This window comes from Plasmodium malariae, assembly GCF_900090045.1.
Source record: "Plasmodium malariae genome assembly, contig: PmUG01_00_1, whole genome shotgun sequence".
Classification (NCBI taxonomy): domain Eukaryota; phylum Apicomplexa; class Aconoidasida; order Haemosporida; family Plasmodiidae; genus Plasmodium; species Plasmodium malariae.
This window is the reverse complement of record NW_021638291.1, coordinates 27,031-45,252: the sequence shown is the minus strand read 5'-3', so window position 1 is coordinate 45,252 and position 18,222 is coordinate 27,031. Positions and strand designations below refer to the sequence as shown.

General features: G+C 18.7%; 2 protein-coding genes and 1 pseudogene across 3 annotated transcripts; all 3 read right to left on the bottom strand.

Moving 5' to 3' along the window:
- Positions 1–7,540: 7,540 nt before the first annotated feature.
- PmUG01_00010600 lies at positions 7,541–8,525 on the bottom strand (annotated as a pseudogene). Its single transcript has 2 exons — positions 8,439–8,525; positions 7,541–8,299 (listed from the first exon to the last, which is right to left on the bottom strand). Coding segments are annotated over exons 1-2 (846 nt in total).
- A 2,855-nt stretch (positions 8,526–11,380) lies between these two features.
- PmUG01_00010500 (fam-m protein) lies at positions 11,381–11,976 on the bottom strand (the record flags this gene model as incomplete). Its single annotated transcript, XM_029008852.1, has 2 exons — positions 11,381–11,740; positions 11,890–11,976. 2 exons carry the CDS (start codon positions 11,974–11,976, stop codon positions 11,381–11,383), a joined length of 447 nt encoding a protein of 148 aa, XP_028858934.1.
- Positions 11,977–15,490: 3,514 nt separating this feature from the next.
- Positions 15,491–16,474, bottom strand: PmUG01_00010400 (fam-l protein; the record flags this gene model as incomplete). Its single annotated transcript, XM_029008841.1, has 2 exons — positions 15,491–16,261; positions 16,388–16,474. 2 exons carry the CDS (start codon positions 16,472–16,474, stop codon positions 15,491–15,493), a joined length of 858 nt encoding a protein of 285 aa, XP_028858933.1.
- Positions 16,475–18,222: the final 1,748 nt, after the last annotated feature.

Genomic DNA, 18,222 nt, shown 5'->3' with positions numbered 1-18,222 from the left:
TACTAGGCGAAAATATGCATTCTTGTTTGTTTTATAACATATTTTAAAATAATAAACACAATAAATAATATATGATAAAATATATATTTTAAGACTAATTAAAGATTCATCTTTTATTATTACAGTATAAATTTTAATTATATATATTTTATACTATAATTTTTAAATTAAAGATTTTTAATTTTACAAACATAATTTTTTTTATTTTATTTACATATATATATATATATATTTATGTGTATTTTGATGAAATTAGATTAAAGAAAAAAAAGTGACGATATACATAAATTATATTATAAAATATAATAGAATCAAAAAGTTCTTAATCTAAATATGTATTAGTTTAATTCAATCAAGAATAAAAATACATATTTTTTTGATTATTGAATTATTTTATACTAAATTGTTAAGTGATTCCTACGTAGTACAATTAAGCAATTGTAACAAGAATGTAATATATGTATTTAATCTTTCTTTCATTAGTAGAAATCTGTAATACACAAATTAATAATATTCTACTAACGTATCCCCTTGAATTTAAAACTGTACTAAAGAAAATTTTTTAATATCCTTCCTTTAGTCATAATCCTAGTACAAAATCCTTATGTATGTATATAAATCAAATGCATAAAAAATATTATTTCGTAAAATATCATAACTTTATATATTTATAAAGAAAAAAACAATTAATGTTCTTACTACAATTTTCATTAACAAAAAGACCAATATTTCTTTTGTATTTATTTACAAATATTAAATTCAAGATGCTGAGTTTTAGCTGTATTTATGCTAATAAATGTAATTCTTAATATTTTTCTTGGATATGTAATACATTTTCAATAGTATGTACCTCAAGTTTAACAAATTAAATAGTAATATTAATCTTAATTTTATTTTTAAAATTACAATAGAGCAGTTTTAAAAAATTAGAGGTATTTACTGTAAAAAGCTCATAAATAAAATTCACAAAAAATCATATAACCTATCCTTATATAAGTAATCCTTATATACATAATAGAGAGTAATATTTTAATTATAACATTAAATAGCTTATAAAATTAGTAAAATAACTATTAAACATGTATGAACTATATATATATATATATATATATATATCAAATGACTATTGCAATACATTTATATTTTTAAAAGGAAGTGTAGTGTTTGAAAAAATTCTTAGACATTAATATAAATTAATTATATTTTTCCATATATTTAAGTTTCCATTAATTTTCTAGTAAAAGCATAAAGAAAAAATTCATTAAATAACAAATGTATAAATAATCATCTATATATAATGATGTCATAAGTACAAATAAAATTTATCCTTAAAATTTACTTAAATATTATATTATGAATAACTTAATTTCATTATATATATTTTACTCATTTTAACTATATACATGTAGTTTCAGAAAGAAGAAAATAAGTAATTTCTGTATTATGCATTTCAATAATAGACTAACTTTGGTTCAAATATATATTAGCTACATAGTGTCGATAACAAATATTTATATTAATCGTCTATTATAGATATATAAGTAATATTTATTGAAAATAATTAACGTCATATATAATATAACATAAATAATAAGATATAAATCTGAATATAAGTCACTCATTTAATTCAATTATTTTATAAATTATTATATTCTTAAGGAGCTATTAATATTTCATTCTAATAAGTAGAATTATATTAGTACATATGAATATATCCTAAATAAAATATCGAAAAAAAAAAAAAAAAAATATATATATATATATATAATAAAAATATTTTGGCATTTAGTTTTGTAATATGAATTTCTCATTATAATTTTTATTTCAAAATAGTGCTTGTTAAAAATATATTAATATAAAAAATAAATATGTAACCAAAAAAAAAAAAAAAAAAATTAACAAAAATAATAGTAAAATTTTCTCTATTCTGCTCTATCTTGTAAATGAATTAATTATTTATATACATAATTACATGCCAGAGTTTTTTATATGCAGTCTGCATTAATACATATATACATTTCCTAATGTGCTTATTTTTTGGTGTAGAACATTATAAACATGGGTATCTACGAGTAATTTCACGTCAGAATATTTATACATATATTCATATATAAAGGGTGCTACTTCGATTTAGACTAAATTAAATTTTACATTTGTCTTTATACGTTTGCATTTTTTACATTCTTGTTTCATATTTCCCAGTTCTTACAATAAATGTACAATATAAAAAACCCTCTAAAAAAATTATCTATAAATGTATTCAAAAGTTTACAATTTGGACGCGATATAGAATAGGGATACACTTGAATTATTAATTTTTACAAATTAATTTAAACAACTTCCTGTATAGGTCGATTAATGTATATTTTTGTTCTTAATCGTTTTAATTATTAACAATATTAAGAAAGCATCTCTTTCAATAAACTTCATGCATTGCTGATATTCTCCTTTTCGTTCATAAGAATTTTATCATATGTTTTATACTTTCCTATTCATATAAACATACAATTACATGCAAATAACTAAAACGGGAGAACATCAGAAGGTAGTCAGAGACATAACGAGTGAATAAATTTTCAAAACACAACATTTGTATATATATATTTATTTATTTACGTGCTTCCTGTTATGACTTTTCAATATAAACAATCTAACACGCGCAAGAAAAGCTAGTACATGAAAAAAAAAAAAAAATATATATAAACATGCTATATGCATACGTAAGCATAGATCTATGAATAATGATATTCGATGAGAATACACAACATGAACGAAATTGGTAACCCATATTTTTTCATTTATTTATATACTTAAAATTACTTAATGACGATAAATACCCTATTCGATATATTTTATTTTAAATGATTTTAATATACTTTGGTGTCTTTATAAATGTATTCTTCTTATGAGATCTTTCGTTCGTTTCACATATGTACGGTACAACATAAAAAAAAATCTACATATATATATATATATATGAAGCTCATCCATCAAAAGGAACTGCAATAATGATTTCATAAAACGAAATAGATAAATGAAGTTGTAAAAAATATATTTTATTTGTTTTATTAGTTATTATTATTTTTATGTACCGTCTGTTTACGCAGGAAAACACGCCTCTATCAACCGTATTATAAATATAGATAAATAATTCAATATATTTTTCAAGTTTAAAAAAAAAAATACGTCTTTTAAAATGTATAAATATACATGTATTAAAATATATAAATGGATACATTACATTATGTAAGTATACATATTTATATATAGGCACGCGCCCATGCGCATTAACATACATGTATGTTCATCGCCAATGTATATATACATGGTATATCATAATAGATGACATATATAAATTTTTTGAAAACAATAGTTATCAACTTTTGTATCTTTAATTCCCAACAAATTATATAATTAATTGCTCAATTTTTCTATTTTTCACCCTTTCATTCATGCTAAGGAAAGAAAAAATAATTTAGGAAAATGTTGTAAAGAGATACACAACCATTTTATTTCTGTCTCCTTTTCATAAAACACTTGTGTGTATATCCATTTTCCTTTTTAGAAAAACATCTTTGTAATTCCTGTTTAAACTTAAAAAAAAACGGAAAAAAAAAATTATCTTAAAATGTCCAACTATATATATACATTGTGTATCAGTATTAATCATATTTTATTATATTTTACCTTTTTTTATTTTACTGGAGCCACTTTTCCATGGCCTTATCAGATAATGTTTATCTCCTTTTTTATTCCTCTTTTTTTAACATAACCTTCTTTCAGGATGATTAATTTATCTTGATAAAGATACAGTTAACCTATAAAAAGAAAGCGTATTATTCATGTACACAGCGATAATTCCCTCAATTCTCATATTTTATATTTATTAGAATTTATGCATTTATATTTCTTTAATATTTAAGACTACAACGAAAAGCAATATATCAAATGCAAAAAATAAAATAAGTATAACAATTAGTATTACGTACTTTAATACAATTATTATAACAGTTCTATCTTATACTTACCATACATTGACTTTTTTACAATTGTAAAGCTAAATTTATAATTTATCATATTTTTAAAAATTTATACACAAGGAAATATTATTACAATTTATTAATATATTATTTTTTTATTTTAATTTTTTACATACTAACTTCAAAAAAAAAGGAAGACAAAAAGTTAGGTTAAAATGAGATAAATGGGAGAAATGAAAATTTGAAATAAAGAAAATTTTAGGGATATATATACATGTACATTTTATATTATATCCTCATTCATACATGTATATACATAAAAAAAGTTCAAAAAAAATGAAATAAAAAAAGATAAAACTCTATATATAAATTGAAGAGACTCCAAAATGAAACAATATGTATATAGTAAAATCAAACAGAAATTAAAATATACACATCGAAGTATATAATAGATATGAGAAAAAATCTAAAAGAACAAGAAAAAATCAATCGTTACTAAATTTTTATTGTAAAATACATAAAAGAAAAAAAGTGAAATTTTTTTTATGTTTATACCTTGTATTATTTGCATATTCTTCAATTTATCGTTATATTTAAAAAAAAAAAAAAACTTATTATAACATTAGAACAATGCTATATATTGACATACAATGTTATTTTATATATAAAACTTTCATTAAAAGAGTGTATTATATTTTGTTTTTTTCATATGGTTATATATGACAGTTCAGTAACTTATATGTCTGTCTATATTAAAATGTAAAAATAAAAAGAAAGAATATTTTTAAAAATTCATAATATATGAATTGAATTCTTATATAATACTCTAATAATACATATGTAATTTGTTCACAGATTTATATTTTATTTATTTATTTATTTATTTATATATTTGTTCTCCTATACTAATTTTTGTATATTGCAATTCTCCATAATTAACAATTAAAAAAGTTCCTTTTAAATATCGTTTACAGCTGTTTTTTAAATAATATACTTTATACGCTTTGCTTAAATTAATGTATTACTTTATTTCGAAATGTCACATTTTTTTAAATTATAATATTATCTAAATTTGAAAAACATCATAGACGAATATAAAATGATTGTGCGTTACTATAGTAATCCTGTTTAAAAGTCAGTGCAACTAGAAATAATAAATATATGTAACTTTGTTTTCATATAATATAAAAATATAATTTTTATATATCAATATCAGTTGACACAAAAGGAACCATAAAAATCATAATCAAAAATATATTACACCACATCATTTATAATTACAATAAATAATAATATTTTAATTATAGTATTCTTTGAAATATATATTCTATGAATTAGGTGGAAACGTACAAATAATTACAACAAATATGACTTCTTATGTGTAATGTTCCTTTTCTATAATTTTCATCCTATATTCAATTAAAATAATTATATAAAAATATAGAAATATTCAAATTGTTCTTTGATTTATCCACAGTATCTTATATTTACATGGTTGTCTGTAATAACCTTCGAAGTCTAGTATATAATTATAATTCTGATAATATTATTTTATAGAATATTTGTGTAAAACTCGTAAAATATTTTAAACAGTTTTTATAAATCCATAAATCATTTTTATTATAACATATAATCTAAAAGAATTTTAAATTCATGTATACATCAAATTATTATGAACAATATAACAATAAATATATAGGTTATTTTATGACATAAAAAAAATGAAACAATTGTAATAAATTTCATTTCGATATTTCTTCTCAAATTTTTAAGTAAATAAGTATCGATATTCTCAGTTTTTACATTGCTTTTAATTAAACAATAACCATATAAAATAGAATCGATTCTAATTTAATTATTTATTTTTTTTTAATATAGTTGTAAATGTAAAAGTAAAAAAATACATTATCACAATAATTTATGCCATATATATGCTTATATTATATTCATAGAAAAAGATATTCTATTCAAATAAAAAAACATTTAATGTTAATAATATATATATAAATATATATGTTTTTCATTTAAACAATAATTAGAAATATTTTCTCTCTCACACAGAATTTTCTATATATGATGTTATTATGATCTTTAATATATAAGTATGCATTTATATAAAATGGTAAATTTATGCGTTATTTAAGAGATTCCACGATATATTTTTAAATTTATTCTATTATTGTAACTAAAATATAATTAAAGGTATATTATGAGTTTGATTAGAAAATATGAAAAATCAAATTTAATATGTGAATTGTATTTATTAATTTTACTCAAAAACGGTTGATAGCAGAAACTTATGCTTTAAATTTTTTAACTAAACGGTAAAAAAAAAAATATATTAAATTTTAAATTATACCTTATTTAAAAATATATAAGAAATATAAAAAATATTACACATTCATAAGTTATATATTAAAACAAAATATTCTTTAACATTTATTTTGTTGAAAAATTGTCATTATTTTTTGAAGAAATTATTAATTAATATAAACTTTATTATTATATACATTTTAAATTATTTTAACAATTTACATCATATATATATGGAAGGAGTGTAAAGAGCACGAATATGTAATTTTTTATTTACAAATAATTACATGTTTTTACAACTGTATATATTTTTTTTCATTATGCTTAATTAAAATTTTTATTTTACCCTCATATAATGTATTTTTCTAAATTTACTATTACGAAATAAACATAAAAATAAAACTAAATTTCGACATACTAATTAATAATATCTGATTAAATTCAAATCTTTATTTTAATGATTCAATGACATAGGATATGTGTAAAATTCGTAATATATTTATATAAAAATTTTCAATATAATATATATAAAAATAGTTTTTAAATATTAATTAATAATTCATTTAATCATTATAATAATGCGATATATGCTTTTAACTCTTTAATTGCAAATAATTAATTTTATAAAGATAGTAATCTATTATAGATCATTCATATTATAATATGATATTATTTTTTTTTAAAAGTAAATAACAAAACATGCGTATATACACATGTATCGGAACAAAACACTTTCAGTATATTTCATTAAAAATAAAAAAAATCACGTTAATTTTTACCCAAAAAATAACAAAAAATATTTATAATTTAGTCAATATATAATAGTTTTACTGTGAAATATTGAAAATTAGAATGTACAATATTTTATAATTCAAACATTAACACCCTATTTAAAGACAATTATATAAATTGTCTTAAAATATATGAATTATAATATAAAAATATATATTTTTCATAAGAATCCATTGACATAATCACATATATTTACTAGTTCATAATGTATATTTAATAATTCTATAATAATTGCAGAATATACATGTTTAGAAAAAAGAAAAATTTTAAATTCACAAAAAAACAATGAACATATATTTTAACTGTTGTATCCTAAAAATACCATATGTATATGGATGCAATTATAAAATATAAGAAATTATGGGAATGTTTATTAGGCATATTAATAGGGATGATACATATATATCAGTTCATATTGAAGATTACACAAACTAACATATTACTTATTAGAGGTTTTACCTTTTCCTGAACTTAATTTCTTGATATTTTTTTACTTTTTTATGGTAGTAAAAAATTCCTAATATAATGCTGATACCCAGTATTAGGAGAGGTATACAATAAATTATATAAATTAGAAATGGTTTAGTTATAAAAGTCCAATTTATAGGAGTTGGACTTCCTTTTTTCATAATCTTAACCGTTTTCTTATACCACAAAAAGTCTAAATTTAGGTTCCGCACGAAAGCACGCAAAGGCCTAGACCATTTAGTTCCATGTGCGTCTTTCAGTACTTTTATCAATCTCCCAATAATTCCATAACCACAAGAAAAATCTAATATTATTGAGATTGATAAAAACAAGAATAAGAATAAAGGTAAACAAATTCGTACTTTGTATTTTTTAAATATTATTTTTCTGAAAAACTTATTAGTAATAGTTCTGTTGTTTTAAAGAAAATCTAAGTAATCTAATTCTTTGAATATTTTTTTTTCTATACGAGAATATGCTCTTGTTTCAAACATAAAAGATTTATTTTTCATATGTTGCTTATGACCTCCTTCATTCACTAATGCGCTTCCATTTGACTGCTTTTTTGTTTCTGTGGTTTTTTCTTCATTATTAGATATGTACCTTTTTTCGTTTGATGGATATTTTGGTATATATTCTTGTAAATATACAGCACATGAATCCTTATCCTGTTTATAGTTTGCTAGTATCCTATATCTGCTTGCATCTATTTTTTTTTCAAGCTTGTAATTATCAACCGCAGACATCTTAAATACACTCTAAAAAAAACAAAGTATACATTTGTTATTTAATGAATGAAATATTCTATGCTAAAAAAGCTTATTAACGAAAATAAAACACTAAAAATGGTAATAACCAAAATATTTTCAAATAATATTTTCATACTACGTCATTTTTAAAATAGTATGTCCAGGATAAAAGTATAAACGCATAAATTTTAATACGTAAAAGTATCATCATTTTTTTTTCCATGATATAAAATTTTAATACTATAACTTATTCAAGAAAGAATAAATAAACAATAGTATAATATTATTTTAATGTTAAAAAATAATTAATTATATATTTAGTATTTTTTTCATTTTTCTTTTATGTATTTATGATGCGATAAAAAAAAAAAGTACATATAATATATTTAACAGTAGACACAATGAAAAATATCTTTAATAATATATAATAAAATTCTTATCTTTATTTTGCTTTTAATAAATTAATTTTTATTAAAAAAAATAATTTGTATACATTTATAAATATTCAAAAAATATAGTTTAATTATTTAATGTTGAACAATAATTAAATATTTTTTTATTCATCACTTATAAATATGTTAAAATAAAAATAAGTTTACTGAATATTTCCAAAAATATATTTCATGTAGTAGCATATAGAATGTAGAGAATATAGGCAATGAATTTTCCCTGTATTTAGATAACCAATTTTAGCAATATTTTTATTTTAATAATTCTAATTTTAAAAACCATTTGTTTTCAAAAATTGGAAATTAATGTTTTATAATATAAATTATTATAATATTCTAATAATAATAAGGTTAAATAAAGCATAGTTAATACAACAGTTTATATTATATTAATTACGGTAATTTAATTATTTAATGATCTATAATGTATCTAGAAAAATATAATTTACTAGATATTACAAAATATATAATTTAATATATATTTAAAAATTCAATAAATGAGAATTTTTTATTTTTGTATAATAATTTTTGTAAATTACGCTTTTAAATTAAGTTTAATTCATATTACTTGTAAATGGATTTTTTTTAAATTCTACTCTATAATTTATTATTTATTTCGTTTTTTAAATAAATAAATATATATATATATACTTAGAAGAAATTTTAATATTATATAATAAAATAAAAGTAAGAATATATATTAATACTTACATAGTTGCATAATTATCAAAATATCATTGTTTCATTAATATATTTTTTTATTCAATAAACAATAAAAACACATATATTTTATTCTTTACGTTTTATTACATTAAGCAAATATAATTAATAACTATAAAATACAATTAATTAAGGAACTACGTAATAGTAATAATAAAATATTAAAAGTATGTATAAACTTATATATTACAACAACTTTGTCATACACCATATAAATAATAACGCACATGCATTTTATAGTAAAAACGAAATTACACTAATTTGTGGTGAACCGTTCTTAGAAGTAACTTGAATACTAACTCGTGCATCTAAGCCAAAAATATATTTGTATATATGAATTGTATATAAGAAAACAGTTTGTGTTTTTTGTTTTGTTTTATTTCATTTACAAAATGAGAATTTAAATATAAGAGAGTTCTTATCAGTGAGTATAAACTATATGTATCATTTTGCATTCTTGAAATAATATTAAATCTTTACTTATATATTTATAAAAGACCATGAATATAGTACAAATATATAAATAAATACCTACATATAATGAAATGCTTGTACAAAATATATATTTATTTCGATTACTATTGATGATAATTTAGATTTTTACAGATATATATATTATATTTTTATCATTGTACAATTATTAGAAATCAAATCCCCCCCAAAAAAAAAGAATTTTACGTATTTAATAATAATATATGATTAAAATTAACTCATTAACATAATCATTGAATAACATAAAAAATAATTTCATAATATATAACTTAAGTTTATTAAATGCCAAATTAATATATATTTAATTAATTTTCACTAAACTTAATTAACACTCTAACTTGGAATAATAATAAAATAATTGGTGTTAACTCTTTTCATAATTGTTATTATATTTAATCCCTCAATTAGTAAGAAGTTATAAGCATAATTAAAAAATATAATTTTTTTTTATACATTTATAACTGTACATTTATTAAATCTATAAAAAACAAAATATCTGTTAAAAAGGCGTTTACAATTAATATATTTTATATTATATATTACACAAAACGTATTTTATAGAATAAACATGTTTTTTACTAAGCAATATATATCAATACTTAAATACATAAAAATTAATCTCTATATTTTTGATTCCTGTAATTAAGTGCAAAACAAGACTCATTTATTTTTAATTTAAAGCTAATATTATATTTTTCTTATTATATGAAAAAATAGTCAATTTATAATAGAGTCAGGTATATAATATAAAGAATCATATACTAGTACAAATATAAATTATCACAGATCTACAAAAATTATATAAAATATGCTAATATATATTCATTTAAAAACAAAAACATAAATATTCCTACAAATATATATAAAGTTGCAAATATACAAATTATGCCATAAAATTATATTAGGCTACCAAATTAATTTAAAATATAAATTATAAAATATTAAAATATTTAATTTCAGAAAAAATGAATATAATGTTTTATTGTTAGATATCAAAGAGACCACGTAGGAACATGTGCATTTATAATATATTAGAATTATATATAAGGTTCTTAAGTATATCACTGAAAATATTAAGGCTATTTTTACTTATTAAAGACGTTCTTACACATATATACATATTCTCTAATATAAATTTAACTCAGTCATCAACTTGATTTTTTTATACCTTTCGTTATTGCAAGAGATCTTCTAAATGCTTATCAAAAATAGGATATCTGTCATAGTGATATGTATCCCAAAGGCCATTATACTAGTATAGGGTTGTATTGTGTATACATCTTCCAACATTACAATTAATTTTATAAGTTCTATAAGCTTCTCGTTTACATTATTTAAATATCCCATTCTTCTTACTGTTGAAGAAGTTATTCATGACAAAGAAAAAAGAAAAAATATAACTCCAAATCCATAGCTTCTACATTTTATTTTTTAATGATATACCACGAAATCTCCTCTTTTTTTCAATCAAATCATCATAATTTCTTTTTTTAATCCATTTTTTTTCAAAATGAAAGTGTTTTCCATCAAAAATTTCATTATTATAATCTACATTTTCTGTATAGTACTGCGACTTATTTAATAAACTTTTATTTGATTTTTTATTTTTTCTTTTCGTTACTTTTTCATTATGAGATATGTCTTTCTGTTTATCAATTTCAGCATTTGGGAATCTTTTTTTTAAAAGTATATTATTTGAATCTTTGTCATGTTTATATTTTTCTAATAATCTATAACGTTTTATATCTATTTTCCTATCATACTTACAGTTTCCGTCCTAAGATTTGCCAGATATACACTAAAAATTCAAAGTAAATGATTATAATTAATAAGAATAAATAAACTAATGGTAATATATTGTAATGATTAATACAAAACAAAAAAATTATAAATAATAAATATTATACTTATATGATATTGTTTTACCACATAATTACTAAAATTGCTTATCCATGATAGAATGATAAACTTAGCAATTTTAATAAATATTTTTATATTAATTTTGTGTCCCATTATATATATCTTTAATACTATATTATATTAAGGAAAATGTTAACAAAAATATAATGTACTTCCAATAACAAACAGTTCTATATTTATTAAATTTTTTTTTTTTATAATACTCTCATAAAAATATAATAAAATATATATAATTATAATTAATAATACTACATATAAATAGTAACATAACTTTAGAAATATATTGTATAACTAATAATGTTATATTAATATAAATATAAGTTTTATAAAAATAAATTAACTAGAATTTGTTCGTATATAATTAAATATATATTTAATTTAATGTAGTGTATTAATTAGGTAATGCTTTTATTAATTATTTTCGGAATAAAATAAGAAATAAGTAAGGGTTTTTATATTATATGTAAATATTGAGTTTATCTACTACATAGAATGTGCAGTACATATATAATATATTCTTCAATATATTAACGTAATAATTAATAATTTTAAGGTTGTTATCATAATAATAATTCTAAATTTGTAAATATTGTATTTAGGAAAATCTAGATATATTTTGTAGAACATTAATTATTATAACACTATAAAAATAATAATAACAAAATAAAACAAAAACTTTGTGTATTATTACAATTATAGTAGGGGAATTAGTTTCTCCTTAATGAATATATTTTATTGTGTATAATTCTCTTAAAATGATGAATTTAATCTATACTACCTAATCTATAAAGATATAGACACTATAAAGCAAACAGTAATTCATTCTTTATATTTGTGCTATTATTTTTAAAAATTACAATTTTTAATTTTGATTTATTCTATCATTTCTCAATGAAAAATCGCTATATTGGAGGACATTATACTTTAATTTTTTATTTATTATATATATATTTAGAAGAAATACTAATATGGTAGAAAAAGGATAAAAAACAAATGTTGTTAAAGATAAAATGTTTATAGAAATATTGCATGCAATTATATTAATTAATGAATATTCCAGATGAAATGAATTTACAATTAAGTATAATATATATAATGAATAATTTGCACACAAAAAATAGGATAAGACAAAATAATTTACTAAAATGTATGTTTTAGTAATTTTTCTATTAATTTCAGAAGGTATATATTATTTTTTATTTATTCCTTTAAAAATATGTTATGTCAGGAGCAAATATTAAAGGTGTACTAAAATAAATAAACATAAACATAAACATAAATATAAAAACAAATAATCATTTATTAAAAAATTATAAACAAAAAATATATTATACCCAAATACTTGCCTTCTTTATGTGGAACTCAAACAGTGATAATTATGAAAAAGTTATACTCACAAGATATTATTGTAATAATCTGAAATATATCGTTATATTGTAGTTATCTTTAAAATAAATTATTTATACAAGGTAATAATAAACGGCATTAGAAAATGTTAAAATATTACAAAAATTAATATCATTATATTTTTATAGTTTTACATTATTTATACTTTTACCTCAACATATATTCAACCTCCTTATCTATCTTTTTATGTTACAAGGATTTCGGTATTTAACGTTTTATATCACATAAAATATTGCCATATAAAGTATAAGCCATTCCATTTTTAAAATGTTTAAAAACAAATATATACGTATTATGAGATTATTTATGAAAAATAAATTCTCTACCTCATATATTCCTCTTAAAAATTTAAATATAAATACAAGTTTTTTGTTTTTTCTATATTTATTATTTCTAAACAATATTTTAGTATTTTCTTTTAAAAATAAATCATATTTTTTTAAATTATTTATGATTTTACTCAATTAAGCAGTAATATACAAATATATTAAGTTCCTTATAAAAAATATATTTTTGTCCTTAATATATATTTACACAATAAATGAATTATGCTACTATATATATGTAGTAGTATAAATATCTTATTATATCAGCATTCACCTCTAGATCCAATATTCTTTCTTTTAATGCTATCTTATAAATTTATTATGTATCCTAATATATTTTATTTTTAGATGGTAATATGTTCAGCATAGTATGCAATTAGACTAATTCATTTTTTTCCTTCAGTATTATTGTCTAAAATGTAATAAAAATATTTTTACTTTTACAAAGGAAATTTTAATAGATTTTTTCCTTTTTTTTTTAAACAGTAATTTATTAATATTTCTAATATAAAATTATTATACTTATTTAATAAAAACTTTTACAATAAAATATTGAAATTTTTTTAATAAAGCTAAAATAAAACATATCTAATTAAAAAAAAAAATATAATATGCATATTAATTATCAATAAAAAAATAATGCTTCTTTTAATAATATTTTATCTAAAAATTTACATTATAAATATAAATGTATTGGTATTTGTCAATATAATTTAAATATATATTTTTTTTACACCTTTAAAATAATAATAACTCTTCAATTGATATATTTTTAGACATAAAAAAAAAGGACATAAATATAAAATATTATTTGCAAATTATTAGATGAATGCAGAACAAATATATATTTATCCATGACACCTAACTATAATTCACTTTTTTAGTGAGGTATTGATATATTTACAATTTTACTATTATGAAAGGCAAAAAAAAAATAAAAATAATTCATATTATCTATTAATATATAAGTATATTTAATTCATTAATATTATCATTTTATATCGTAAAAAATAAAAAATAATAAATATAAACTTGAAATATGTATAAATATTCAATATAATATATATTTAAGTAATTTTATAAAATTAAGCGCAATTATAAGAAATGAAAAGTGTTTAGCACTACATTAACTGGTCATATGTATAAATGCTAAGTTAATCGATTCTAAACAAAAAAATATTTAATAAAAATAATAATTTAATGTATATCTATATTTTCTCTTTAAACCATTAAAAAAAAAATAAATGTTTGTTAAAAGGACGTTTAAATAAATAAGTTCTATAACACATTATTAATAAACTTATATATATAATAAATATTAAATGTTTCCTTATATAATATATATGTATCAATACAACAATATGCGTTCACATTTATTTGTTAAATGAAAAATGTAATACATCCTTTTTTAATATAAATCTAATTAAACATTTATCTAAATATATCAACAAATAACCATTTTAGATTAGAAAGAGATCAAATAAAAAGAAATCCTATTATAGTTAAAATATAAATCAGCACAATATGTTGATAAAATTGTATAGATTATCTTTTTATATAGTAATAATAATGTACAAAAACATATACTTATACGAATTTACAGGAATACATTAATATACCCGAAGCCATTATTTACATTAAAGCTCAAACAATAATTAAAACTACAGATAGAAATATATTAAAACATTCTGATTCACAAAAAAACTAAGATAGAATTTTTTTAACTTGTTTATAAAAAATTCCCTTATCTGTATGTTCATATACAAGAATTAAGCAATTATTGATATGCTTATTATATATATTTATATATATTGTAATTATTAGTTCACATTGATTATTTTATTACAGAAAAATTATGTAACTCATTATTAATTTTATCTTTGTCTGAACTTTATTCTTTCATATTTTTTAACTTTTTTATGATAATAAAAAACCTTTGATATAAGTGTTATACCTAATATTAAAAACGGTAAGCCATATATTAGGATTCTAAATAATCTTAATATTACAGCCAATTCACTGCTATTTTCAGACGCGATTCCAATGGGCTTCCAAAACCATTTTGCATCTTTCAGAGACTCATATACTGCATTCAACCACTCATCATTTTGTCCCCATTTTTTTAAAATATCCGAAAATCCTATTGTACCCCACAACCCTTTATCTCCATCTGCAAAACTCCATGATGAATCTACTATGAGAAGTACTGATAACAAAAAGAATATTAATAAAGGTAAAACAAATAGTTGTACGCATTTTTTACGTATTATTTTTCTGTAAGACTTATTACTAATTGTCTTGTTGTTTTTAAGAAAATCCATAAAATCCATTTCTTTGAATATTTTTTTTTCAAAGTGGGAATATTTTTTTGTTTCAAACATACAATTGTTTTTTTTCATATATGATTTACAGTTTCCTCTAAATTCTAATGGAGTTCCATTTGAATGCTTTCTTTTTCCAGTGTACCCTTCCATATTATTAGATATATCTTTTTTTTTCTTCATTCCATTATTTGTCATTTCCTCTTTTAAAACTAAGGCATTTGAATATTTATCCTGTTTATATTTTGACAGTATACGATATGTTGTTCCATGAATTTTTCTACTATAAATGTAATTTTCATCCAAGTATTTATTAAATGTACTCTAAAAAATCAAAAAAAGTAATGAATATCAAAAAAATAAATAATATCACACTAAAAAAAGTAATTACAAAAATAAAACAAAAAAAAACAAGAATAACACAAATATATTTAAATAATAATATCGTACCATATAGATGTAAATATAACATATCCAACTTAAAAGGGTAAACTTAGGAATTTTAATAAATAACTGTGACTTTATTTTTTTTTCCATTATATAGAACTTTAATATAGAAACACACCAAGTAAGAATATAATTAACAAAATATGGTACTCTTTTAAAAATGAAATATACAATTACTTTTTATTTAATCTGTTTTTCATATTTTTTAGTAAAAACATAATGAAAACTATATAACTATAATTTTTCTTACAACTGAGATAATCATATTTAAATTTAAATGTATATTATAAATTTTTTATCTTAACTATATGTACATAAAAATAAAATTAATTAAAATGAAGTTATTTTAATTAATTAATAAATATACAAAACATGTAAATTATTAATTTAATACAGTATATTAAGTAAATATTTATTAATTATTTTCAAAACAAAATAAAAAACAATATATTTTAATTCTTAATATATCGAAATATTGAGTATATAGAGAACGTAGAGAATATAAATAATGCTTTGCTCTATATTTAAAAGAAATATTACTGTTTTTATTGATACTTTTCTATTAATATTTTTAACATAAGAATTATATTTTTGGAAAACTTGATAAACCTATTAAATTATTAATTATTATAACAATATAATAATAGTAGTAACAAATGAAGAAAACTATAATATGTACGACCATTTCTATCATATTTTTGATAGCTGATACATTAGTTAATACATAAATTTATGCATTTATTTTATGGACAATAATATATTTTAAAAATAAAATATACAACATAGGAACTAATCCACAAAAAATACTTACTTTAAACGCAAATAAGAATTTATATTTTATGGCTACTATATAATTTTTAATTGGAATAATTTTTAATTATATATTATTTATATTAACATTTATAAATGCAAATTTTGTAAATTTAAGGATATTATTCAATTTTTCATTTTTTAATATATATATATATAATTTAGCAGTAATATAAAAAAAAAAAAAAAACTATGAAGTAATTCCTATATAAAATATACTAAATCTTAATAACTTTAGTTCACTAATATATTTGCATAATAATATTTGGAATAAAAAGAAATTTTTATTTTTGTTACAAATTTATTTTGTAATAAATATTAAATTAATTCGTATATCATATTATTAAATACACTGTTATGCAAGTGTAATCAAAATATAATAAATGTATTTTTTCCTTGATTGGTAAAACTTCATAATTAGCAAATTAATTGTCTACCATGTATGTAACCATTACAAATTAAAATTGAATTATCAATTTTTGAATATATACTTCTAATAACTTGAATCTGAACCAACAAGAGTTAAATACAAGCTTATGTCATATAAAGAAAAGAATGTGACTTCATAAAATATCATAACTTTTAATATTTATTAAGATAAAAATATATAATTAAAAAACATTAAAAGTTGTATTAACAAGGTTGTTAATTTTGCTAAGTATATATATTAAAAATATAAGGTCATTTGCTTGGTTATTTAATTTTATTTTTAACTAATATTAAACTACATAAATAAAATATAAATATAATATACAAATAAGAGAAGATGATTTTAAAAATATTTTTGTTAATATTACCAATGAATTTATTTACAAGAAAAACAAAGACATAAATTAATAATTCCTGGTGAAACTAATTTTATTCGTACATGCTTAAAAAGTATATATAAGCTAATATTCTAACAGAACAATTCTAAGTTTTTGATATAAATACTATTCAGAAAAAACAAAAAATGAAATTCCTTGTTTGGTGCGTACACATTTTATTTTATTAGAATAGAAAGAATATGTTTATTTGAATGCGTACAT